General features: G+C 39.4%; 2 protein-coding genes and 2 long non-coding RNA genes across 6 annotated transcripts in view; 1 reads left to right on the forward strand and 3 right to left on the reverse strand.

Moving 5' to 3' along the window:
* Window positions 1-26,785, forward strand: part of LOC149550685 (uncharacterized) — a 52,077-nt gene that overhangs the window by 16,542 nt on the left and 8,750 nt on the right. The window lies entirely within an intron of this gene.
* The window catches only part of LOC149550686 (peroxisomal membrane protein 13-like), a 46,628-nt gene that overhangs the window by 15,257 nt on the left and 4,586 nt on the right, over window positions 1-26,785 (reverse strand). The window lies entirely within an intron of this gene.
* Window positions 16,610-18,378, reverse strand: LOC149550687 (uncharacterized). Its single transcript, XM_089789575.1, has 5 exons — window positions 18,010-18,378; window positions 17,689-17,912; window positions 17,391-17,578; window positions 17,086-17,294; window positions 16,610-17,013 (listed from the first exon to the last, which is right to left on the reverse strand). Exons 1-5 carry the CDS (start codon window positions 18,235-18,237, stop codon window positions 16,786-16,788), a joined length of 1,077 nt encoding a protein of 358 aa, XP_089645701.1. The 5' UTR covers window positions 18,238-18,378; the 3' UTR covers window positions 16,610-16,785.
* LOC149550688 (uncharacterized) lies at window positions 18,595-19,235 on the reverse strand. Its single transcript, XR_016353259.1, has 2 exons — window positions 18,994-19,235; window positions 18,595-18,848 (listed from the first exon to the last, which is right to left on the reverse strand). It is a non-coding gene; the product is annotated as an uncharacterized LOC149550688 (long non-coding RNA).

The raw sequence follows: 26,785 nt of genomic DNA on the forward strand, positions 1-26,785 counted from the left end.
TTCTATTCTTGCCAATAGAAAACTAACAGTTAACTACAAGCTAACTAAATATTAGAAACATTCTAATATTTACAATAGATTACAAATAGATAACCATTAGAAAATAATAGGAGCTACCTATTATCATAATAGTCTCAACCTTGTTAGAACGTGTATTACAAAATGGTGAACTCACTACTCTTGCAACAATATACAACTTTACAAGTAATATAAGATATTACCAGAACTATGACTATGTTGATATCTCAAATATCCAATTAGTCATTTGCTATCCCTTGCATCTAATCACGCATATAAACCTTTGCTCTACTCTAGTCATCAAAATAGCATCTAACCAACATAAACAAAACTCGCACATATCAATCATAGCATAAGCATAAGCATTGGCATCTTCACTCGTCCAAAAATCTACCTTTATACTATTTTCCTCAACTCTGTTCAATCGGCCTTGCATCTTTACCAACACATTACCGAAAAATACTATTAAAGGTAATTAGCCTTGAAGGTTATTTTATGTAATGTCCCAACATGTTGCAAAAATAAGGTAATTAGATTTGATATTTTAAACTTGTCCAAATAAATTAAATATTAAAAAGATGACTTGACTTTAATTAATTAATTAAAAGTGACTTTAATAAATTAAGTATTATTAAAAGTCACTTAACTAATAAAGTGAATTTATTATGTCAACTTTAAATCGTAACATAAAGTTGCATTTTGGAGGGAAATAAAATAAAGTATTCCTCTCAAAATAGGGAAAAGGATATTATAAAAAGAGGAAGAAACAAATTGTGAAGGCAATCTGAGATTGTTTTATTTTTATTTTCAGTTTTTTCCCTATGAGCTTGAAGCTTTGTTTGAAGGTTTAGTAAAACTTCGGGACGGTAACACTAGATGGTTGGTGATTTGGATGAAAACCCAAATCATCCGCCTTGGTGGATTCGCTTCAGGATTCACTGGTGCATTACACCATTCAGTTTTGTGGGCACATTCAGCCATACAGTATAAAAGTAGTGTTGATGTTTGGTAGCTTCAATCGGATAAGCCTATGAATATAGTTAATTATATATGAGATAATTTCTATATTTGAAATATAAGTTCATGGGATATATATATATATATATATATTATATATATATATATATATATATATATATATATATATATATTATGTGAGAAATTATATATTATTATTATATTAGAGAATTTAATACAATGATAATTATCATTATGTTAATGAATGGACATGACTCTTGACCCTTTCTCTATTATAAATGTAAGATCGTTGTCTTTGGAAAGTATATACCAAGATGGCAATACAACTACATTTGCAGCGATCCTCAAAAAACTAACATGGTATTGTTGTGAGGTTCTCACACCATTGCCCCAAAATTTTTGGGGACCCCCTTTTTTTCACCTTGGCAATTTTTGGATTATCCAACAATTTTTGATTTTTCAAGAATTTTGAGCCTCGGACACCTTCAGGCCAGTGGGAGACTTAGCTTATTTTCACCCAGTTCCGCTTCATTTTCCAAAGCAACCAATTTCATTCTTTAGCCGGACAAAATTTAAAGAAAAATATTTGGTAGGATAAAATTGTAAATTTGTACTTAGATGTTTTCTTTTGAAAATCCGGATATAATTGTGAAAATTTGAATAATCTTTCTAAAGGAAAATTTTGTTAGACTTGAGTTTTGGAAAATCTCAAATTTTTTTCTTTGGTGAAAATTTTAATTTTGTAGAAATTAGGCTAAATTGCAAAAATCAATTTTTGACTCTAGAAGATATTTTATTTTATTTTTGTCAAAAAATTTCTAACTGACATAGCAAAATCGATTTGGGTAAAAATTGCAAAAAATTGGCTTTAATAGATTAAAATTGTCTTGAAAAACCTTTTGCCTTTAATGAAATTAGTAATTTAATATTGAAAAATGACTTTTGGTTAGCCAAAATCCAATTTTAATGACGTATTAATTACTAAATCCTCATTAAATGGAAATATTTAACATCTCCAAGGCATCATTTAATTTCTTTTTGCAATTTGGAGCTAAATGGCAATTTAAAAATGCAATTTTCCTTTGGGCAAAATTAATTTTTGAGCTAAGTATTTAATTGCGGGCCTTAATTTTGTTTTAATTTTATTTTTTTCTTTCCTCCAGGACCAAGTCGGCTGGCTTAGAGGGAGTGGGAAGTTGGGTATAACAGGAGGCCTCTCTCCCATTTCTTCCTCACATTTCATTTCTTCCTCTCCATGCTTAGGCGAATTTTATTGGGAGCAGATTTTTGGTGATTGACGATTTGGTTTCAAGGCAGATTTCTCCACTTCCTTGGCGATTTTTTTTTTGGGACAGAATTCTCATTGTTAGGAGACTTTGCAAGGGGCAGATCTCTTCCATTACTTGGCGATTTCTGCTAGAGCAGACCTGATTTGTGTGCCATGAGCAATCTATGTGAGGGTCTGATTTTCTCCATTTAAAGACTGCACTTTTCATATCAGACTTAGGCGATTTTTGTTGGGAGAGAAGATACATGAGAAAGTCTGATTTTTGCTTTGTGGACAAGTCGAGGATAGCTTTAGATGTTTAAATTTCTGATTTGCAAAAGGGTTTGAAGTTCTTAAGGTCTAGTCCTAATTCTAAAAAGTTGCTATAAGATTATTGGTTAAGGTGAATTTTCATCATCTACAGTTGCAAGGGGTCCTTAAGCTGACATCCTTCTTTCATTCTAGTCTAAGGATTGCTTCCCTTGGTTCTACTTGCCTTCTGGTCCACCACTCTACCATCCTGTAATGGGGCGACAATCATGGAGGATGTTAGTGCAAGTAAGAATCCCAAGTGGACAAACACTAAGAAAGACAAAAAGGATATGATGCCCAAAACACCCTTCTTCTCGAAAATGAAGAGAATAACTGACACCAATATCGGTACAGTGGACATGTTTCGGATGAAAGAAAGACTGAAGGAAGGACAATCACCCTTGGCAAAGAGGATATACAAAAGTGGAATCATACATGCGGCAGCTTTTCCTCCCACATTGCCATGTCCAGAGTTGATCATGGAATGTTCACCCAGATTTGATCTAAACAGTAAATCCATCATTTTTGGTGAAGGGAAGAGAGTGTTGGCCAACATTGGCGAACAAGCAATCGAAGAAACATTCAACATTCCCCAGTACAAGGGCATAACGGTTGTGATGATGGATCAAGCAACCAAATCATTTCAAGATAACCAAGAGGCCTATTTCACGCACCTAATGCAGAATTGGATTCATAAGGGAAAGAAAGGTGTTAGCAGATCATCAAGGTTCACAATGGCAAATTTCAAACCAGAATGTGGTGATCTCGTTGTTCTTCTCAGCCGGATCATGGGCTTGGCTCAAGGGATACAATTTGAAAACTGGATGTACTTCTTCATTGATGAGATTGAAAAGGGGAAAAGAAGGTTTGATTGGGCCAAGATCATAAGCGAGAACTTAGAATTGCAACTCAAAACTATGCAAAACCAAAGGCAATTCTATATGGGCTCCTATCTATTCTACCTAATTGCTAGATTGTACAAGAATCCAAGACTTAAGGCCTTAGGAGAAGTTGGTAGTGGACCAGGACAATATTTGGTACATGAATGCTATCCGCAACTCCATTTGCACAACAACAAGGATTACAAGATATTTTGTGATGCCTTCGCCATGAAGACAGTAAGGGTATTACAAGGGACACCTGCTAAGAGACTTTCATCAGAACCATAAGCAAGAATTAAGAAGTATGGGAGTCGGTTCATCCAATTTCCTCAATTTACATGCATTAGAGTGGCAGGAAGTACAGTTTGTCCCAAGAGGCTTCCAAGATACCCACCCGACAAGGTAGTTTTAATGGAATTGGCTAGGCAACTTGAGCACTATGATAGAATGATGAGAAATGAAGGGAAAACAAGCGTTACATTCTCAATCATAATTGGCAATGATAGTTGCCCAAATTGGGCCTCCTTTGGCGCTACGGAGAAGGAATTGGAATGGTATCATCTAGGATGGTACAGAGCAAGGCAAGGATTTGATCCCAATGGTCTTATCAAGGTATCTCATGGAAACGAATTCAGGCATGTTCCCACCATAGAAGACTTTTGGGCCAACACCAAAGATGACTTTCATGTGCGAAAGCTAGCTTTCTCAAGGCTGTCGGTGAACATGATGAGGGCTATCAGATGGAGAGACCTTGATATTCTGGATCAACTGGAGGATGATGGAAATGTGCTGAGAGAAGACTATGATACAATAGAAGGAACTGAATTGAATCCAGTGGATTGGGATGACCATCAGGATCCTTCCTTGGAGGCAGTTACGAGAGCCGTAGATTTACACATTGAGTCGTGGTATAATGAAAGACTAAGGAAGCTGCAACGGCAAAGGATTCCCCTTACCTATGAGATGATGATGCCAAAAGAGAGACAAGCAAAATTAGTGGAACAGAGGAATGAAGGAAGTAGCCGGCAACAGGAAATGGTTAGAAACGGCAAGAAGAAAGTTTTAGAGGTAGAGAAGGGCAAAGGACATTCAGAACCTCCAACCAAGAGACAGCACACAGCGCCATCAAGAGAGAGTATAATTGAGGTTAGAAGCCAAGAGGTCAATTCAAGTGATAAAGGAGTCACGGTGGAGGTGAGCTTTGATTCGAAATCAAGTGGCTATAGTGAAAGCACCAAGTACTCCCCTCTCTCGGAGAACCAACAAGGAAATGATATGGCAAAAACTAGTGGAGAAGATGGGCCAATCGACATTGAGGCAACAAGTTAGGCACCTAAGGCTGTTGGCGATGCTTTGTTAGTCAAACCGAATCCAGATTTGGGGAGATGCATTGCACCACTATGGTTAAGGAAAATGCTTATGCGAAGAGGCAAGGTGGTAACAGCCCATACAGTTGAGGACATCCAAGGGTTAATGAAAAAAGGTGATAGCGAGAACCAAAAACAAATGGAAAAAACAGTGGCAAGAGTAATCAGGAACAACAGTTATGGTCACCGAAAGGTTCAGATTCTATTCCAACAGTCAACAAGGCAGTGGATGAAATTGTGGCCCAGGAATATGAGATAATAGAACATAACTTGGGAAGGAATACAAATGATATGGAGCGTGAGGAGGTCTAGGAAGGTATAGCATCAATTAGAGAAAGGTTGAGGAAGACAAATGAAAGAATAGTAAAGTTGGAGGCTGAGAACAGATATTGGAGAGATTGCCAGCCCATCCAACAGCTACACCAGGCAACCCTCCCTCAAGACAGCGGGAGCAATTCAGAAGAGATATCAGCTCAGCTACACGAAGTCAGGGGTTGGATCCATGATACAATCCAAGATGGGCGAAATTTCTTGCCTTCCTTAATCTCGACATTCCAATCATTAGTGGTTGTTAAAGACAAGTTTAGCTTATTTGAAGAAGAATGGAAAGATTTCCTTCCCATCAAAGATTTGGTTATTCCTAGGTTACAGGGATTCATTGGGCTACCAAAGGCATATTTGCAAAGGGCCAGGTTGGTTGATGAGAGAGGATTGAGTATAGTTGAATCTTGGTTTGTTGCATTGACTACCAGATTTAGAACACTCGAAGAAATACATAATGAGATTGCACAGCACAGCCCAAGCATCGACATTTCCATTTCAACCATGATGAGCGATGTTGGAGTGGCACTCGATTTTGAGGATGTCAGGGAAGAGGATGTCAACGAGATAGATTTTGGATCGAGGTTGGATGAGTTGGGAAAGGTTGCTATCAAGAAAAAGCATTTGGGCAACCCTTCCTCTCTAAGTGCTTTTATTGGATTTGTGAAGGAATATGAGAAGGATCATGAAAGGATACTACAAGCAGCAAGCAGCGTGGTGAAATCAGTGGAACTCGAGACGAAGCACGCACCTTGTCCTTCTATGGAAGAAGTTAACGAAAGGCTAGCTAAGTTCATTGCCTTAGCTAAGAAAATGAAAGAAAGGGGAAGAGTTATATTAGAAGATCATTTGATGTAAGCCCAAGTGGCAAATTTCTCTTTCTTCTAGAATAGGACAAGTCTCTATTTCTGATTGGCCACCATTTTGGTGCCTTCTTATTGGTTGCCACTTTTTTCACTTTTTTCATTGGTCCATTGATGAGGTGGCATCTTCTCATTGGCCGATGGGGTGGCAACCCTAATTAGGGTTTTGAGGATCCAATCTAGATCATTGATCTTGTTTTGATCTCCACCGTCCGTTGTATTTTTGGCCCCTATAAAAGGCCATTTTCTCTCATTTGTAAGGTGTTTGGAGAAATTGTTGCGAAGATAATACCAAAATTGCTCTCTTTTTCATTGTTGCGATTTGCATGTTGATTAAGAACATTAGGTGTTATTGCATGTTTTTTACTTCCACATAGTTAGATTTCTTTTCAAGTTGTTGAAGCAAATTTCATTTCAAGTTGTTTAAGCAAGAGTAAAGTAGATGGATAGTTGTATGGTAGCATTGGTAAATATTTGATAGGGATCAATACTAGACCACTAGCATCCTAGCGGCTGGTTGGGAAGCTTTGTGTGGTAAACTAGTTTATTATTCCTTTGAATCATTGCATTTGTGGAAGTGAGGCCGCTAGTCAACTTTCATTAGGTTCGATCCTCGTCCATTTGCTAACCTTCCATTCATAGGAGTAGGAGTAGAATAGTGAGTAGCTGGGTAGTCGAAGTTTAAAAGAGGAAGTTAGGGAAGTAGGTCGAGTATCAGAACACACCCATTCACCCTCCACCACCATCGCTTTCCCATCAACATCATCATTGGCAGACACATCCTCCATCATCACCACCATCAACATTATCTGCCACCTGCATATTTCACAAACCCATCACCATCACCATCATTCCACCAAAGCCCAAGTCATCCTTGAATGAATAGCGTAAGGCTGCCTACGTGATTACCAACGAATCACGTCAATAAAACTAAGTATCCACAAGTGTAAGGAACATTGGAGTTATTCTCATATCCCATGAGCGATAGCTTTTCAAGAGAGGAATTGTATGTTTGATACTCCGTATCGGATATTCAATTGATACAAAACTCGCATCAACAAGTATCAGAGCAGGTTCACTACCAAGCCTATGAAACTTGAAAGATAGTTTAAAATTAAATTTTGTAGATTATATAAAAGAGGATGTGCACAGAATAAAAGAGTAAATATAGAAGTTCATCATTAAACATGGTGGACATGATATTTGGAAACTTCTACGATAATAATTTCCATATCAAATATGAGGCAAACATTTAGAATCTGCGTGGAATTGCATTTCTGCAGTGTTGTGCACAAAAAAATTTAAAAATAAAAATAAAAAACTTCAACCCTAATAGTTAAATTAGTAATATGATATTTGATGGTATATGATATTAGATCATAACGGGTTCGAATCCCTGCCGAACACTATAAATCGTCTCAAGAGATTAGAAATCCTAAATCTCTTCATGTGTGGATACCTGGAGTGTCTTCCTCTAGACATGAACAAATTTGAACGTCTGCGCTATTTAAACTTGAGGCATTATTCTAAATTGAAGTTCCTTCCGTAACAGGTGACATAGATTTGTTCTATGAAGTGCCTTATCATGGATGTATGCAACAATTTGCAATGGAAGACCCTTCATCACAACCCTTCTCTACAGTATTCCCAGCTGGAGGATCTACAGTCCCTCTTATAATATGCTTCATCTGTGCATCAGCAACAAAAATCCCCGACAGTCTGATAGGATCCTTTGAGAGCCTCAAGAGCTTGGAAATTTGTGCAGTGCAACTTCAAATTCTTCTGGACAAAATCCAGCAAATGAAAACATTACTCGATCACCTCAAGGATTTGGGAAGGGACATCGCAACTGCAAGATCACCATCCTGATTCTGGTTTCAGAGACAAGAGTGTTGTTCATATTCAGCAAGGTATGAGGATTCGAGGGATAATAGCCACCGCCGGGTTGGTACAACTTTCCGAACTTTCAACCTTCTTGAAACCCAACCAGCTTTCACAGAGTACATGGAGATGATGATAATATTAAACGAAGGGAGAGATTAAAACTTCTTCTTGTTGCAGCAAATGATTTTATGTAGGGATGTGGGAAGCTATCAAGAAGCTTTTTGTGGCTTCGATGGGTTAATTTTCAGCACAACAATATTCCATTGTGGCTCTGAATGGAGAAAATGAGAGTTCTAGAGTTTAATGTCTGTCCAGATTTAGAAGAATTGTGGGATGTCGTGCAGTGCTCTAAACACACCCATTGGGAATAAGGGATACAAACGAAGGGAGAGCTTAAAACTTCTTGTTGCAGCAAATGATTTTATGTAGGAATGTGGGAAGCTATCGAGAAGCTTTTTGTGGCTTCGATGGGTTAATTTTCAGCACAACAATATTCCATTGTGGCTCTAAATGGAGAAAATTAGAGTTCTAGAGTTTAATGTCTGTTCAGATTTGGAAGAATTGTGGGATGACATGCAGTGCTCTAAACACACCCATCAGGAATAAGGGATAACATACATATATATATGAAATTATATATTGCCGAGAGAGGCTCATGTAAGGAATGATGTGTAAGAGAGCCTTTAAAATTTGATAGGTCTTGAGAACTAGGGACCCACCGCCAACCAAGTATATAGGTATATTAATTATATTTTTTATTTCTTGCATTGTTAATATTATGGTAGATATTTGTCAGTGTAATGAAATGGTGTAATTATAATTTGATATAATATTTGTCAACTGTTAAGAGATTTATTATGCGAATATGAAAAATGAAGATTGAGTTTATGTTATCTTATTTCTTATTTTTGAAGATTTAAAATGAATAGTTGTGTGATTGAAACATGTAAGAGGGTAATAATATTATTATTTTGCATAACCATTTATTATCCTTTATTGTTATGGTTTTTATCTCTTATTTTAATTTTATAAGAGCAACTTGCCTTGATCTTTTCCTCCGAGATTGTTCTTGCAAGAAAAAGAGGGAGACTGAGACTAAGAGGAAGACTAACATTTTTATGAAGATAACTTTGAAAGAGAGGACGCAGATAGATGATATGACTCAATCAACCTTCGGTGATCTCGATCATTTTGATTCAAAGGGAGTAAACCATGTTGTGATAGATGCTCCAGTGATCAAAATAAATAAATAAAATTGTAGTAGTCAAGAGGACTATGATTCATGAATATGCATTGTGACCATGTGAATTTAATGGGCCTACCTCCTATGTACATCATGAGGAAGTGACGACGTCCACATGATCATCACTTTTATTTGGAGAAGTTGTTGTAAGGTGACGATCTTACAATAACTTGTATTATGAAATCAAACAAATTAAGTACATGGTGAATGTCTTGCATTTCAACATTCTAGGAGGCCATTACTCAAAGAGTAATTGGTGAATATCTTTGATATTCTGGGAGGCCAATACCCTTGATATCAAATGTGATATCAAACCTTATTTGAGTAATTGGTGAATATCTTTGATATTCTAGGAGGCCAAAACTCTTGATATCAAATGTGATATCAAACCTTATTTGAGTACTTGGTGAATATCGGATGTCGATATTCTGGGAGGCCAATACTCTTGATATCAAATGTGATATCAAAATAATTAATAACTTGTGATCAAAGATATCTTTAAATTTGTCATATCTAATATTACCAATGGTGTAATATATGTCTTGTGTTTATCCTCCCTAGCTAAGAGGGAGTGTTGATGTTTGGTAGCTTCAGTTGGATAAGCCTATGAATATATTTAATTATATGAGATATAATTTCTATATTTGAAATATGAGTTCATGTGATATATATATATATATATATATATATATATATATATATATATATATATATATATATAATGTGAGAAATTATATATTATTATTATATTAGAGAATTTAATACAATGATAATTATCATTATGTTAATGAATGGACATGACTCTTGACCCTTTCTCTATTATAAATATAAGATCGTTGTCTTTGGAAAGTATATACCAAGATGGCAATACAACTACATTTGCAGCGATCCTCAGAAAACTAACAAGCAGCAACAGCAAATTTTGGGATCAGTTCAGAGTTATTTGCACAGAAGTAACTTTGAGCAGCTTTGCAAATACAAGGCATTCATTAAAAGTCAATCAGCAATGAAGAAATTGCACCTCTTTGCAACCACAAAAATTACAACGCATCAATGTATCATATATAATTAAATTGCAGGTCTGCAACTGTAATATACTGCCCGCTTTGTGTCTTTGAAAAAATTAGCTTTGACAGGCGAAACTGGATTAAACTCTAAATAATTTATTAATTCTGAAAAAATTCAGAATGTTGCCAGATCATACAAGACATACCAGATGTTACAGCACATTTCCTTGTTGAAACCCAAGTAATATGATCATGCCCAGAATTCCAAACTTGTTGTGGGCACCCCAGAAAGGCTGCACACAATCAAAAACTACGGAGTCTGATCACCACATCACTGCTGGAAAGTTTGATCTGACTGGTCTGAGGCTCAACAGCATGTATTGGCTCAAATTCCCCTTCAAATTTTCTCTGATATTTTGGGTTTATTTTTCCTTCTAGCTGATACCATACAGCTCCCAAATGCCTACAGCTGGTAAATTTGACTTCTTGGAAACATATTACAACCTGCGACTTTATCTTCTTCTCATATAATTGACTGAAAATGACTAATTTCTCCCTCAACTTGATCTGGTTGGAGCTTTCCTCTATATTTTGCCCTTGGATGATGTTGCACACGTACAGGCAATTGACTACTTGAGAGTTTCTGTTCAACCAGGCAGATCTGATGAAAAAACCCTGCAACAAGGTTGTGTCCTCAAGCTGATATCAGAAAATGACCTCTAGATGCCAAAAGAACCTTCAAATCTTCAGTTTATTCTTTTCCAATTTTCCCTCCAAGAGAAATTTCGAAATAGGGTTTCTTATTTTTCTTGTTTTAACACAAAATAATGTTTTCTTATTTCACTTCACAAAGGGTCATCATTACAAACTTTATATAATGCCTAGAGGCTTGGGCCCATTATTATAAAAGTTTTTTATAAAATAAATGGTTATAATAATCATTTTTTTTTTTTATTAACCACCCAAACTATAGAAATTATTAAATCATCCCCTCAATAATTCATATCTCGCTGATCTGGCTCCGATTTGAGTTTCGTCTGATGATAGTCCTCTGCTGTTGTTCGGCTGCTGTTAGATGACTTGCAATTTGACCCTAAAGTTTAGGAATGCTCCCAAAAAATAGGAAAGGTGCCAAAAACATTTGGAATGATCCCTGAGTCCCTCTGGTGTATCTCTGCTAACTCCTACTTTATCCCTTATAAATAAAGATTCTCCTAAAATAAAGGAGACTAGCCCCTGAGCCCAAAAATGTTGTCATCCCTTGAGACAGTTTCCTATCCATCACGTTGGCCTATGGGGCCCCTCTAATAGGCCAATCCTACTAGCTAGTGCTGACTCTAAGGGAAGCGTAAAATGGGAACATTACAGCAACTAAATGAGATAATCTTCTAAGTTAGGCAAACAAGTTAGTACATGCTAATTTCAATCTTCAAGTAATTTTTTGCAATTTCCGAGTGCGTAAATTGAATTATCAATTTTCAATTAAGGATTTATAACTATTGATACTCAATGCATCTATTTTTCATCTGTATTTCTTGATGCTTTTTGATGTAACAAATTGAACCCTTATTGTTGTGAGACAAGTTATCTAAGCAAGTAATACATATTACAATAAGTTTCATTATATCCAAGGAAAGGATATTTTAGTGGTATCAGAGCATAGTGACCATGTCAGCCTGTGAGTGTTTTGCTTGCATGTCAAGATTTTCCATTGCACGTCAGGTCAAATGGTTGAGTTAGTTGTTGCATGTCAAATTAGAAGCAGTTTATGAAGAAAGTTACCATTACACATTATTTCTGAGCAATCCTGATTAATAATATTTGTGTTGTGTGTTAGCTTTTTCTAATGCACGTCATCTTTTTCAGCTTTTTGTCAGATTTTTCAGTTGCATGTCGAATTAAATATGGTTCTATGAACCCTCAAGAAATTGTTCCACATAGCTACTACACCAGAACAATGTAGATAAGTTCTAGGAGGAATGGAAAAAAGGAGAGCAGAAAGCCCACCAAGGGTATTGAATAATCACCTTAATGATTTCTTGACTACCTTTTCACAACAGCGGCAGCAAATGCTATGGCAGTTACAAGACCGTATGATTACAGCCATGAGTCAGATGGGATTGGACCATTCACAATCAAGAAGGTCAAAAAGTGAGAATAATAGAAAAAATAGTACTAGTAAAGATGCTACAACAATTTCAAATAGAGCACTTTTGTTGTCTAGCAAAAAGGGTAGTTAGACAATTACTGGTGCGGACACGGTTGTGTCGTTTCATTGGCACCATTTCGGACATTATAAATGTCATGAACACTTATGTATTTTAGCATCATTATCGCTGTATGAAATATCATTGTTGTGTATGGAAAGCATTTGAAAAATGAATAGTATTTTGCATTGATTATATGTTTCTTTCCTGTTCACCTATGGGTTGAACATTTGGAGCCATTGCTAGTTCGAATTCGGAATAGTATGAAAGGACAAAGATAAATAAGAATAACAATACAAGACAACTGGAAGACGAATGACGACGGAGAAACAGAAATTTTTGAAGGAGAGCACAAGGCAGTGCAGAACTTTCACGTTCTGTTCCATGTAGGACTTGAAACTTTTGTATGCAGAGAAGCCACAGAGAACGGGGTTACGCTAGACAATGTGTGGGATGCTATGCACGCAAGCCCAACCACAAATAAATTGTTAGACCAACTTCCCCGTCTGATCACACAAGCCTACATGGCACAAAAGAGACACAGGGAGGAAGTAGAACGCAAGGAACGCCGTCAGGGGACCCTCAAGAAATTATATGAGAGAGACGCATGACATCAGAAAACTGAACCATGAGCTGTTGCGCCGTGTTGTCAAGGGCACTTAGAAATCTATAATTGTCGCATAAGTCAACACATGATGTATATAGAGTAAATAAATAAAAGAGTGTTCTGTTTTGTTTTGTTTTATAATGGTCTTTGTCAAATGCCCAATCTTCTAACTAAGAATAGGAATTTGAGGGAAGAAATCGACGAATTACAAACTGTGCGTGGGGAAGCCGAACGACAACGGAGAATATGACAACTCGTCGAGGAACGGACTGAGGGACAGCAGGAGGAATCACCTAGTGTGGTATTCGTAGCAGGGTTCACAGGAACCAACAAACGGTGCCACAATTCGTCGAAATGGCGGGGACAGGAACAAGGAGTTGCTAGAGGAAACACAGCATAGATTAGCAGTGCTCGAGGAGACAAAGGAGCAAATTTTTGCATTCATCACATACACCACTACGAAAGGGAACCTATGAAGAAGTAGGAGAGGAGGCGAGGCCAACAGAAGACACCGGAGCAAAAGGAAGTGTCGGAGCGGCACTACACAGTGGTCAGAGTAACCCACCAAGACCAACTTCTAATAGTTCAATGATACTATCTAGTGGTAATCAAAAGGCAAGAAGCACAATGTCTCAAAAGCAAAAACTCCTGAAGTTCATAGGCGACGGGAAGGAAGATCCCGTGAGGCATTGCCGTACATGTGAAATGATATAGACCGCCAACTCGGTCACGGATGCGGATGAATGGTTAAACCAGTTTCCAGCCAGCCTACGGGGAGTGGCGGTGGATTGGTTCTCCGACATGGACAAGGCAAAGATCTCCACACGGGATGATCTGAAGAAAGAATTCCAAGCAGAATTTCGACTGCTCCGAGACAACAATGAGGTTGTAGCGAAAATCTACAAGTGTAAACAAGGGAAGGACACTGTTCAAGCCTACAATCGAAAGCTCAAAGATCTTCTTAGCCAGATGGGTACTCAACCCACGAATGAACTAAAGAAACATTGGTTTGTAGAAGGCCTCCGCAGGGTATTGAGAAGGAAAATGAAGATAGATTCACCAACATCATACACAAATGCGTACGACTATGCCTTAAATCTAGAAAGTTAGGGCAAAACAGAAAAGAAGAATCTTCATCCTCCTCCAAGAGCAATGAATCCTCCAACGAGGGAAGCAGTGTAGACAGCGAGAAGCCCAACAAGAAAGTACAAGCACTCCAAAAAGACTTAGAGAGGATGAGAAAGGAATTCAAATCCATGATGGGAACCAGTGGCCACATGGAGGAAGGAGAATTTTGGTGTATTGATTGCAAAGAGAAAGGTCATTCAAACGGAGCGTGCCCCAAAAAGGCGATGTATGATATATGTTAGGTCTTAGGTCATTCTACAAAGGAATGTCCGTTCAACATGAAGACTAGAAGCCAACTGATACTGTTCACATAGGAACAACCATCCACTTCTGGCACAAACAATGAGACCCAAAGCAACAATAATGTCACATCCGGCAGCTATTGAAACAACTGCCGAGGAGGACGAGGCAAGAATGACAACAGGAATTGGATACAATACGATTCCAAGGGAAGGCCCATAATCCAATGTCGGGCATGTAACCAATGGGGCCACTTTGCCAGAGAGTGTCAGAAGAACGACACTCCACAAAAATTATGTCGATGGTGTGGTCTAGAGGACTACGAAGATGCTAACTACCCGAAACAAGTAAACCTCATTAGCATTGACGATGAAAAAGTTCTAGTTGTCACCCACGACTAGGCTACCTATCCTGACCCCCCATGGAGAAGCAAAGGTTGCGGGAGGCACGAGAAGACATAGAAAGGGCAATGAAGGCTACGAAAGATACTATTCCTTGGCGATTGGAGAGAGAGAACAACTTGGTCAATCAGATTCTACAAATGGAGGTGCCCCTTAGAGTTCAAGACCTATTATAAACGATACCACAACAAAGGACGGCATTATTGAATGCCCAAGCAAACCCGTCGGATACGAAGGAACAACCAATGGTACCAAGAGGGTCGGCGACAGATCCCATGTTGCTGACAGTAAGCAACGGCCATAATTTGGTGATGGTCAAGATGTGAATCCTCGGAACCATCTTGACAAACACCATCGTGGATGGTGGGTCTGAGGTGAATGTTCTTCCCAAGGAGATGTGGAGGAAATTGGGCAAGCCTACCCTGTGGCCACCCACATTCAACTTGCTCAGCACCGACCAGCAGGGGATAACGCCCCTAGGGACCTTGGTGGCTCAACAAGTAATTGTCGAGACGCGACCATTTGTGTTGAATTTCATAGTAATTCCCTTGAAGAAAAAAGGAATATGACGTCATTCTTGGAAGAGGATGGTTGGTGGAGGCGAAAATAAATCACAACTGGAAGAAGAATATCTTGTCAATGGAAAGTGGAGGGTGGAAGTTTGCGATTATCTCCGAACTGAAATGTCAAGTGAAGAAATGGCATCTCGTTAGAGTCCAAGTCAGACGGAGAGCATCGGACAAATGAGGGAAGAATGGATCCGAACGACGAAGGCGTTTTAGAATTGGATTGTTCAGGAGATGAGACTAGTTCACTAAATGGACTTTTCCATTGGCTGATGGAAGACTATGAACTTTTCCTTATGTACATGCTTGGCATTGAGGAGCCAAAGATGGGGAGGTATTCCCACAAGCGTTCGTGGAATACAGAGAAGGAAACGCGAAGATCAATAAGAGTCCACCCATTGCTTTGAAGGAAAAGAGATAAGATACAAAGAACCATCCGTATAGGCTACTAAACTTGGAGACACAAAGAATTTGAGGAACATACTCGTGGGAGATGATTAGAACTTGGTACAGAAGGCCACAGCATTTAAAATCTTTTTGGAGTACAAAGATATATTTGCATGGACTTACAAGGATTTAAAAGGAGTCTTGCCAGAGATGTGTGTCCACGGCATACAATTAGTACCCGGAGCCATACCTGTGCGGAAGCACCCATACAAAATGAACAAGAACTACGCAACCCGCGTAGATGAGGAAATACAACGAATGCTAGAAGCCGACATAATATTTATAGTTCACACAAGAGAGTGGGTGTTGCCAATTGTGATATCCATGAAGAAGGATGGGATCCAAATACGGATATGTGTGGACTTCCAGTGCCTCGACGCAGTCACAATAAAAGATCCCTTCCCAATTCTATTCACCAACACAATTTTGGAAGAAGTGGTCGGACACGAGATGTATTCCTTAATGTATCGATTCTCCAGCTATAACCAAAGCTCCATTGTTGAAGAAGACAAACTAAAAACTACTTTTGTGGTGGAGGATGGAGTGTATGCGTACAACCGAATGCCCTTCGGATTGTGTAATGCATAGTTGGAAAACTCGCCAAATGCAAAAACTCGCCAAGCTCCCCAAAAGTTTAATCGGGAAAAACTCGGCGATTTAAAAAAAGAACTCGGGAAAAACTCGGGAACCTAAAAAACCGCTGAAATTTAATTAAAAATGCATTTATTTTGCAAAATTTAATGAGAAGATGAATCTAATAAGTTAATTAAAGACAATACAAAAGAAAGAAACAAAGTTTAGATATATATAAATGCATAATGCGTACAAAATTGCATTCTCATGCAAAATGCTCATGGTAGGAAGCAAAATAGTAAATTACTAAATAGTTTCAATCTGTCAAACTAGAAGTAAATACTAAAAGTCTAAATACATCAATACAATGTCAATCACATTTTCCTCTTTCCACTTGCACTAGCAGAAAAGCGAGGGGGTCTAGTCCTACAAGAAGTGCCCCGCACTGGGATAGGGCGTGAGCTGCGTGATTGTCCTATGGCTGTGCCCCCTCGCTTGACGTCCCTACTGATTGGCTCGGCGTCCTAGAAGAGGATGCATCTCCTCCTAATGGTAATGCCTGATCCTCGCCTAAATCATCATCATCCTCGTCCTCATCCTCAATGTCATCCATAGTGAACTGAAAATCAGTGTTAGCCTCCCCCTCCATGGCCTGCCTCTCCAAATCAGCGATCTCATCTGGTGTAAACAATGGACTTGGCTCCTGTGCTGTCCAATTAGAATAAGAATCTATCTCATCTAGATCAAGCGGACCAGGTAGTTCTAAGAGCTGTACCTTTTTTATGCGAAACTTAAGATTATAGTGCACATAAACAAGATCATTAAGCCGTTTTTGAGTCATTCTGTTTCTTTTCTTTGTATGGATGGACTCAAATAAGCTCCAATTGCGCTCACAATGGGATGAGCTACAAGGTTGGGATAGGACTCTGAGAGCAAATTTTCTTAAATTGGGGGTATTGCCACCCCAACTTGCCCACCAAGCATCTGCAAAACAAAATTAAAAAAGTTATAAAGCAATAAAAAAAAAAATCAGAAGCACAACTTATCAATTAGCAAAAGTTTTAAAGTTTGATACTTTACCTGGTGCTTGAGTAGATCTTGCTCTCTTTGCTAGCATAGAAGAGAACAAAGGACCCCTTGATTCTACATAGATTTGTTGTTTGGTCACAAAAAGGCCTCTCTCCTCTTCACTTGATATCATTCTCTCAATGCATTTAGAGAGACCTTCCATGACCTCTCCATTAGGATCTAAGTAGGAATCATCAGCCCTAAAACAAATAGAAAATGATATCAAGTCTTACTACACAACTTTAAAAAGTAAAGTAAAATAAAGACTTATTAAAATCCCAACTTCAAGGACAATCAATTATCATAGTACCTGAATTTGGGATTGAGGAAGTAGCCTGCTGCATGAATAGGTTGGTGGAGCATATTGTTCCACTTCCTATCAATTATTTCCCAAATGGGGTCAACTCTGAGACTGTCCCCGTGATAGTAACTTCTAATAGCCTCTTTCGCCCTATCCATGGCCTCATAAAGACCTCCCATTGGGGATTGCTGCCCATCACATGTGCACAAGACTAGAACCAGGGGCAGAGACATCTACATTTGAAATTTGAAAAATACAAATTAGTTAATAACATAGTAAGTTATGAATTGATAATGAAACTTGAATAAACTAAAAATATAATGAAGTTACCTCCACAATCTCCTTAGCCTTTGCAAAAAAGCTATCATCAAAGACTATTCGTGCCACAGCCTCTCCTTCGGGCTTCTTTGAGTAAGGTGAAGCAACCCAATCAGCACACACAAACATTTGCTTCAAAGCCAATATGTGGTCAAGAATACTTTGCAACGTCAAGAAGACCGTTGCAAACCTTGTCATAGCAGGTCTCATCAAATCTTTGCCTTTAGTGGCTTTTCTCATCAAACTGAGAACCCATGGGTGATTATAGATATATTTCGTGACTCGCCTAGCATCTTCCACAACTGGACTCACCCAATCAAATTTTCCTATGTCCTCCAAAAGAAGGTCAAGGACATGTGCTGCACAAGGTGACCAAAAAAGTGTGGGATGCCTCTCTTGGAGGATTCTACCTAAAAGATTAGCAAAAAATCAATAATTAGTAACAAACTTTCCATATTTAGTATTTACAAATTACATCAAATCTAAATTGAATAATACCATAGCATTACATTCATGATTCATATTGATTCAAATATAAAAAATTAAATCTACTTGCTGCCACATATGCTGCTGCATTATCTGTGATTATTTGCACCACATTCTCTATTCCCACCTCCATGACAACATTCTCCAACATTAAAGGAAATGTGGCTGCATTTTTCACTTTGTTGGAGGCATCGACAGATTTCTAAAACACCACATCATCTTTGCAAGCAATCAAGAAGTTAATAATGGTTCTACTTCTTCCATCTGTCCACCCATCAGATAAAATGGTGCAGCCATACTTCTTCCACTCTTTCTTTTGGTCTTCTATCAACAATGTTGCCCTACCAACCGCTTTGTCAAGCAACCTACAAAATTTAGGTGTAATATTAAATAAAGTGTAAGTGTTAGTAAAAAATTAGGAAATAAGTTATAACAATTAAGATTTAAAATATAACAATGAACTAAAGTGAATCACAATTATTTACAATTACTAAATAGTAAAATACTAACCTTCCACTCATATCCTTGCGATTAGGCGGCTTGTACCCTTTGCCTGATATTGTCATTGCATTCACCATATTGACCCAATAGGGACTATCAGCAGCATTCATTGAGATATTGTTGAAAAATCAAAAATCAGCTGCTGCAATATCAATTTGCTCATGCACCTCCTTAAACCATGCAGTGCCCTCTAATGATGGTTGTGCTCCAGGTGTGTTCCTGGGCACAAAATAACCACCTATCCCTGATGGGGATCCGGATGGTGATGATGAAGAAGTAGGAGATGTAGAAGAAGTGGAACCGGTAAAAGAAAAATTTTGTTTGCGGATCCGTGGGCCACGAAGAGATCCTGGTATGTTCTCAAGTGCTTCTTCTTCCTCTTGCATATCAAAAGGAGCTCCTTTAGATTCAGCTATGGCTGCCCTCATAGCTAATTTTGCCCTCTCCCTATTCAATTTTTTCTCTTCAGCAGCTGCAAGTAGGGCATGGATGAATCTTTTTTCATCAGTTACCTTGAGACAAGGATTTGAGTCATGTTTCTTTATGCCTGCAAGGTGGTATTTGAGGCGGTTTATGCCTCCAGAAATAATTCTCTCACAAGGAATGCATATCACCTTCCCAATATCATTTGGACTTGGAGCTTCATAGGCATACCGCCATGCTTTATCTCTTGCATTTTTAGGCCGAGTTCCTATATATCCAGATGGGCATGGTGTTTGTGGCCACCCTTCTTGCGGGTTTGTCATGTTTTCTTAATGCTTTCCGCTGCCCTACACATAAATAATTAAATTTATTGAAAAACGAATAAACAAAGTTAGAACTTAGAAGCTAGAAGTTTAGAACAACTAGGGTTTCAACTTTCAAATGATTTGAAATCATTTAAAAACAACAACAAAAACAATAAAAGCTTTGCTTAAAACTATAAAATGTTTTCAAACAATGATAAGATGAACATACCTGGAAAGAAATTTCTCTTCTAAATTCGATTAGAATCCTCCAAAATCCACTCCAATCTGCCTTTAATCACTTGCAATCAGCTAAAACCTTCTTTGCTCCACACAAATGAAACAAACAATGCAAAAAACAATGCATTTTGACCTATTTAGGCGTCATTGGCCGCTGGTTCCCTGAACCGCAAGTTTTTTACATTAACTCGCCGAGTTTTTGACTAAAACTCGCCAATTACTCAGCGAGTTTTTGGACTCACGCCGAGTTTTTTGACAGGCGAGTTTTTGGGCAATTTACTCGCCGTCCCAAAATACTCGGCGAGTGTTTAAAACTCGCCGAGTAACCGGCGAGTCTTCCATCTATGGTGTAATGCACTTGCCATGTTTCAGAGGATCATTTTGCACATATTTGACACAATGTCGGTAGGTAACTTTCGGGCATTTTTGGATGATTGGTCCATTTTCAGTGGACAAGACAACCACTTGAAGGCACTTCACGAATGTATGGAGAGGTTTCAACAGGCAAGGCTGGCATTGAATCCAACGAAATGTCGATTCATGGTCCCTCAAGGAAAACTACTTGGGCACATTGTTTGCAAGACAGGATTAAAGATCGACCCCAATAAAGTAAGGGTGATAGTGGAAATGGAAGCCTCGACGGAGGTATCTGGAGTCAAGTCTTTTCTCGGGCACATTGGGTACTATAGACGGTTTATAAAGAACTATGCCCGAATTGCTCTGCCCCTAGACAAGTTGACACGGAAAGGAGAATGATACATCTAGATTTCCGAGCAGGAGATCGCCTTCACAGAACTGAAGAATAGATTGTTGGGGTTGCCCATATTGGCATATCCAAACTAGGGCAGGGAGTTCCACGTCCACGTGGACGCTTCAAACTTTTCCATAGGTGCAACATTGGTGCAAACCGGTGACCATGGCCTCGATCACCCAATGTATTTTGCAAGTCAGCTACTATAGAAAGCCGAGAAGAATTATAGCACCATTGAAAGGGAGGCTCTTGGGATGGTGTACTCGGTATAAAAGTTTAGACATTACCTATCGGCTACACCATTTACCTTTTACGTGGATCGCCAGGCGTTGATGTACTTGGTGAACAAACCAACTATCCAAGGCAAAATTAGTAGATGGTTGTTGGTACTATAGAAATTCACCTTCACCATGATTGTGCGACTCAGGAAGAGTCATGTCATTGTGGACCAACTCTCCTGAATCAGGTTCGGGGAGCCACCGCAAGGAGTCAATGATGATTTCTCAGATGCACACTTATTCAAAATCGCCATTCTTCCAAGATGGTACAAATCTATCAAGGAGTATCTATCGACATCTCAATTTCCAAGAGAGATGCCACCAAGCAAACGGCGGAGCTAGTTTTAAGGAGCCAGACTTTTCAACTAATAAATGGTCTTCTCTACAAGATGGGTCTTGATCAAGTACTACGGCGATGTGTAATGGAAGAAGTGCAAGGTGTTCTAAGGGAAGCACATGAAGGTTCAACAGGTGGCCACATGGGACCCGACACAATAGTACGGAAGGTTCTTCTCGCTAGGTTATGGTGGCCCACACTTTACAATGATGCACGGGAATGGGTATTGAGCTGTGATACATGCTAGAGAGCCGACAAACCACTTAAGAGGGACTTCATGCCATTAAACCCGTCCCACGCCCGAGTTGTTTACATGTTGGGGACTAGACTTCGTGGGTCCACTAAAGGCAAGTAGGGCCTGGCGTTGCCGATATATAGTGATGGAAAAAGAGTATTTAACAAAATGGGTAGAGGCACGGGCACCACCCGACAATTCTGCAATTAGTACGGTTTAGTTCTTGTATGAACAAATCATCACACGGTATGGCATACCTATTCAATTGACAAGTGATAGAGGGGGTCACTTTATCAATCACGTGATTAGATTATTGACAACGAAACTCAAGATCTTTCATTCGTTGTCAAGTCCCTACTACCCACAAGCCAATGGCCAGGCAGAAGCCACAAATAAAATTCTGGTGGCCATCATATACAAATCATGTGGCGTCAAACAAGTAGACTAGGAGGAAAAGTTGCCTTCGGCACTATGGGTCTACCGTACCACATTCAAAGTCACAACGGGACAGACGTCATTCTAGTTAATATTTGGCCAAGAAGCTGTGGTACCAGTCCAATTTATGGTCCCAAGTCTGCGAATGGCAATTGACAATAGACTCGGAGATGTGGAGAGTTTACGAGAATGCCTATATCAATTGAACAAACTGGATAAACGTAGATTAACAACACAATGGGTGACAGAGATGGTGCAAACCCGTCGAAAGGTGCGGCACGACAAACATTTGAAAGAACAAGGTTTTAGCCAGGCCAACTCGTATTTTGGTACAACGGCCACAACAAGATAAAACCAAGGAAATTCAAGCTTAAATGGCTTGGACCGTATAAAGTGAGAGAAGTCGACGACAATGGATCCATAAACCTATGGACTATCGATGGGCGAGAAATCCTTGACGCCATCAACGGGTCTAAGCTAAAAATTTATTGCAAATGACAACAAGGTGAAATGGGCGGTAATACTAGACAAGAATTTGATGTATCGACTTTTTAAAAAATTAAATTAAAAATAATAATAATAATACAAAAAAAAAGTCCACAAACATATGTTTCTGCGGCAACCAAAGGTCCCACGAACACTAAGTGTCCCGCGGGTATATGTTTCCATGGAGGGAGATGTGTGGACACGGATTGTGGTGCTACACAACAACAAAAATCCACGCCACCGGGGGTGCAAAATATAAGCCGCAGAGTTGACCTGGATATATGCCGCAAGAGGATTTTGGTGACATGAAGTATCCACGACAATTGTTGATGATAATCCACAGAAAGAAGTAAAGCCGCGAGGGGGACAAAGAGTTTACCGGAAAAGGAAAAGGGTATGTTAAAGATAAAAAAAAGCAGTGCGCAGTAGCAATATTGGTCTCAGTATACAGGAAAAGCATCTGCAGGAAGTCATAAGAAGAGATTCCGTTGAAGGAGAAAAGAAAGAAGCCACATTCCGTGGAAGAGGAAACATATTTCAAAGCATAGCATCTGCAAGAAAAAGAAGAATATCCATAGGGAAGTGAAGGACAACAAAGGCATTCAGTGTGGGAACCATTGCCGCCGAAGAAGCACTGCCACAAAAGACAAAAAGAGAGAGCAAACCCCAACTGTTTCTTTTGATTACATTAAACAACAAAACAAGAGACCGTTACTATGGAGTCCGCAATGAAAAGAAACAGTGGAAAAATCAGTTGAAGGAAAATATGGAAAAGAATGCGAGAGTGTTGGCTTTCGGGGTCCGAGTTGCAAGGCCGACAGCATCGAGTAGCAAGAAACAGAAAGTGAAGGCTGACCTGTCACACCTCACAATTCAGTTTGAAGGGTTGAATGGCAGTGGGTGTCAGAGATGGTGGCAAGAGACTACAAATACAAATTTAATCAAACAAATTCTGATACGGGCATAAGTACATTGGTCAATACAACTTCCAATGTTTTCCATTCGACTATTTGAGTCGATCCTAAGAACTATGATAGAAACGTACAACAAGAACAGAAAAACAAGTATATTTTTGTACAAGAAGCAACGTATGATAGTCTCTTTCAAACCGCAAGATTTATGTAGGGTTTTTGGCATTCCTGGCCAAGGAGGTTGCAAAGTGGTGACCAAGAATCACAAGTTTCCGCAAGAACACAAGGAATATTGGGTAAAATTGGTGGGTCATGATCTCACACCAGAGGAAATGGAGTCTTTCATGAAAGGTGCTAAGAGCCGAGGACTACAAAGACATTTCATTCGAGAGGGCCATTGGAGATGTATCATGGATGTAATGAAAAGCAGGTTGATAGGGGCAAGTAGGGCCTCAGATATCACCTTGCCTCAGATTACATTCATGAAGGGCATCATGAATGGTACCGTGTATGATTGGGCCACAGTCCTCGCCGACAAGATGGAGTTTATGACATTACAGCATCGGACATTTTTCAAGCCACATCATGCCATCGGCTTGTTTCTGAAAGCAGCCCTTCATCAAGTTCCAGTAAACGACTTTGAAGTTCCACCAAGGGGGAAATTGGCGCCAGAAGAACCTCCAGTATTCTACTGGAGATTTAGATATGGGTGGAACCGCGGCCAGTCAGAAGAGGGTATTGCAAGGGTTGGATGCATACAAGGACACAGACAACTGAAGGGAGGAAACCACATAGAGCAGTGGAGCCGACTCCAAGGAAGAGAGTACCTCGATAGAAGTTGGAAGCGATGCAACAATTGGAGGGTCCAAATTTTTTACCCCTCCCTAGTTGCCAACTTCAGCACACTTGACAGCCACTACCTCACTTATTCCTCCGTTTGGCCAGAGACATGCGCCAGTTATCATTACTCCATCGACGGCCACGACAGATGTTATGACTCCACAGAATGTTTCACCAAATCCAGTTGCACCAGCAGTACCAACAACAGAGATAGTAGAGATGCACACGCCAGAGCCCGAACCTCAGCTTCAACTAGATTTGATTGGCCCTGACGCTATGGTCACCATATCTTCATCTTTGTTGGCCAAGGCCTAGCCAACATAGCCAGCTCAGCCAGTTGAGAGCATTGAGAGGACACAGGCAGCACAAACCGAGAAGGTTGAGGTGGTGGACAGAGCCAATGCATTCCTGTGACAACAATTCCACCTCATTCCTACAAAGGTCGGACCCTCCATTCAATCCCTGAGGCATGGAGAGGTATCCCTAGGAGCAGCTACCATATTAGAGCCACAGGAGGTGGAAGTACCACAGTCCAGGAATGTGCCCGAAGAGGAGAAGGCGGCATTGGATGTGGATGTGGATGTGGCTACCGCAGGAGAGGCAGAGATGGATATAGATAGGGAGTGGAATATCGACGATGTGGGAAAAGAGGATTGAATCGGATGACGATAGATGCAAGGCATACATCAGAGCTATGGAGGTTGTGATGAAGAGAGGACGCATCGTTGCATATCAGGCTTTGACTCATACAAAGGAAATACATTTGATCCAAGCCTATATTTAGGGGGTCTGTCCTGAGCATTTTCACTCCTACTTTGAGGCCAGGGGATGGCCACCCGTGGAAACACCAAAGATGTTGGTTGATTGGGCTACAAAGCCTGAGTTGGGACCATGCAACACTCCTATGGAGAAGCTGGCACACAAGATAGTGGGGGCATATAAAGGCGTCTACTATGCTCATAGGCATGCAGAGGCGGATAGGGCATCAAAGAGGATTGCAGTTGAGAGGTCTTTGACAATTGAGAGGGAAGCTAGAGAGAAGTTAGTAGCTGAATTGGTTAGCCAGGAAACAACATGGGCTCTTGCGAGATAAGGAGAAGGCCAACCAAAAATTACAGGTAGCCAAACAAGAATTGCAAACAGCTAAGGCCCAGGCCATGGACGCAGCACTTCTCCTGAAGGAGGTAGTGGAAGTTAACACACAAACGTAGAAGAATATACACATCCACACTGATCAAGTTTATGAGTTGCGCCGACAACAAAGCACTTCAGGGACGCAACCTCCTCCCTAGTCTATATTGTTTGTATGTTGTCTCCTAATTTTGTTAGTTTTGAAGTCGCCAAGAAACGACTTTTCTTTTTTGGAGAAGACAATGTTCTCCGGCAAAAAGGGTAGTACCGTTTCGGACATTATAAATATCATGAACACTTATGTATTTTGGCATCATTATCATTGTATGAAATGTCACTATTGTGTACAGAAAGCATTTGATAAATGAATAGTATTTTGCATTGATTATATGTTTCTTTCCTATTCACCTATGGGCTGAACAACTTTGACCTACTTTAATACCAAAAAGAGAAGAACAATCATCTACTAGTTAAAAAAGAGCAGCATAAGAGGAAAGAAAATTCGAAGGAGGTATGCAAAAATCTACATGAAGAATTTGATAAACATGCAGATTCAATTCATGAGGACAAAAGGAATGCATTGGGGGGTGACTCGCAAGAGGTTTTATCATCTTTGTGAGAAGATTCGCAAGAGGATTCTATGCGGGAAATAAACATGACTTATCTTGATGTAAAGCATGAATTTGACATGGATTCTTTGGGTGATCACAATGCATCTTCTAGTGTGATAGTTTGTCTTCAATGATGACATTTTTCATACACATGAAGAAAATATGGAACAAGGCATTCATGGACACTTGGAAAAACAGGAACAAAAAAAAAATTTATGAGAAGATTTGAAAGACCATTTGGTGGTTATTGATGATTCCGAAGAGAGCAAAGAGGTCAATATTCTGATTTAGGACAGCAATAGTTTACTTTCCAGTTCTCATAAGTTTGCAGGCCTTACACATGAAATAACTAATGTAGAGGCATCCAAAGTGTTGAGTATGAAGTTCTCAATGAAAAAGTGCTTGTAAAAGTTGAAGATGTAACATTAATGCATGGTAGCAGTGCTGAATCACTGATTGTTATAACAACAGTGATATATATCTTCATCCTCAGCATAATGCAGTCCATAATTATATAAAAAACGTTGTTATGGGATAACCTAATGTTGACATTCGAGTTTGGGAAGATAATTAGGAGAAATCGATTGATGATACAACTAGTAAAAGGGCAGATTATGTGCATCACAGCACAGAAGATGTAAAGAGGATTCAAATGCAGTGCAATTAGTTGATTCACAATACCAGACAAGGCAATAGAGTAGCCCAGCAGATTGGTATAGTAGTGTTCTTGAGGTTGACATAGGATCCAAACATTTGGCTTCAGCGTGCAGGGGAGAATTGCTTGAGGCCAAGAAATATCCTCTTAGGCAGGGCTGTAATGT

Source organism: Cupressus sempervirens, chromosome 6 (genome assembly GCF_028749045.1).
Source record: "Cupressus sempervirens isolate cs-2001-9-10 chromosome 6, ASM2874904v1, whole genome shotgun sequence".
In the NCBI taxonomy this organism is placed as follows: Eukaryota; Viridiplantae; Streptophyta; class Pinopsida; order Cupressales; family Cupressaceae; genus Cupressus; species Cupressus sempervirens.

What these genes read in the sequence shown, in the direction of transcription:
- LOC149550687 (XM_089789575.1), bottom strand. Translation starts at nt 18,237, where the DNA reads ATGAGAAAAGCCACTAAAGGCAAAGATTTGATGAGACCTGCTATGACA. An exon ending in AAGATCTACTCAAGCACCAG is followed by an intron (nt 17,295 to 17,390) that starts GTAAAGTATCAA and finishes TTTGTTTTGCAG; the next exon opens with ATGCTTGGTGGGCAAGTTGG. An exon ending in TTAAGTTTCGCATAAAAAAG is followed by an intron (nt 17,014 to 17,085) that starts GTACAGCTCTTA and finishes TGGACAGCACAG; the next exon opens with GAGCCAAGTCCATTGTTTAC.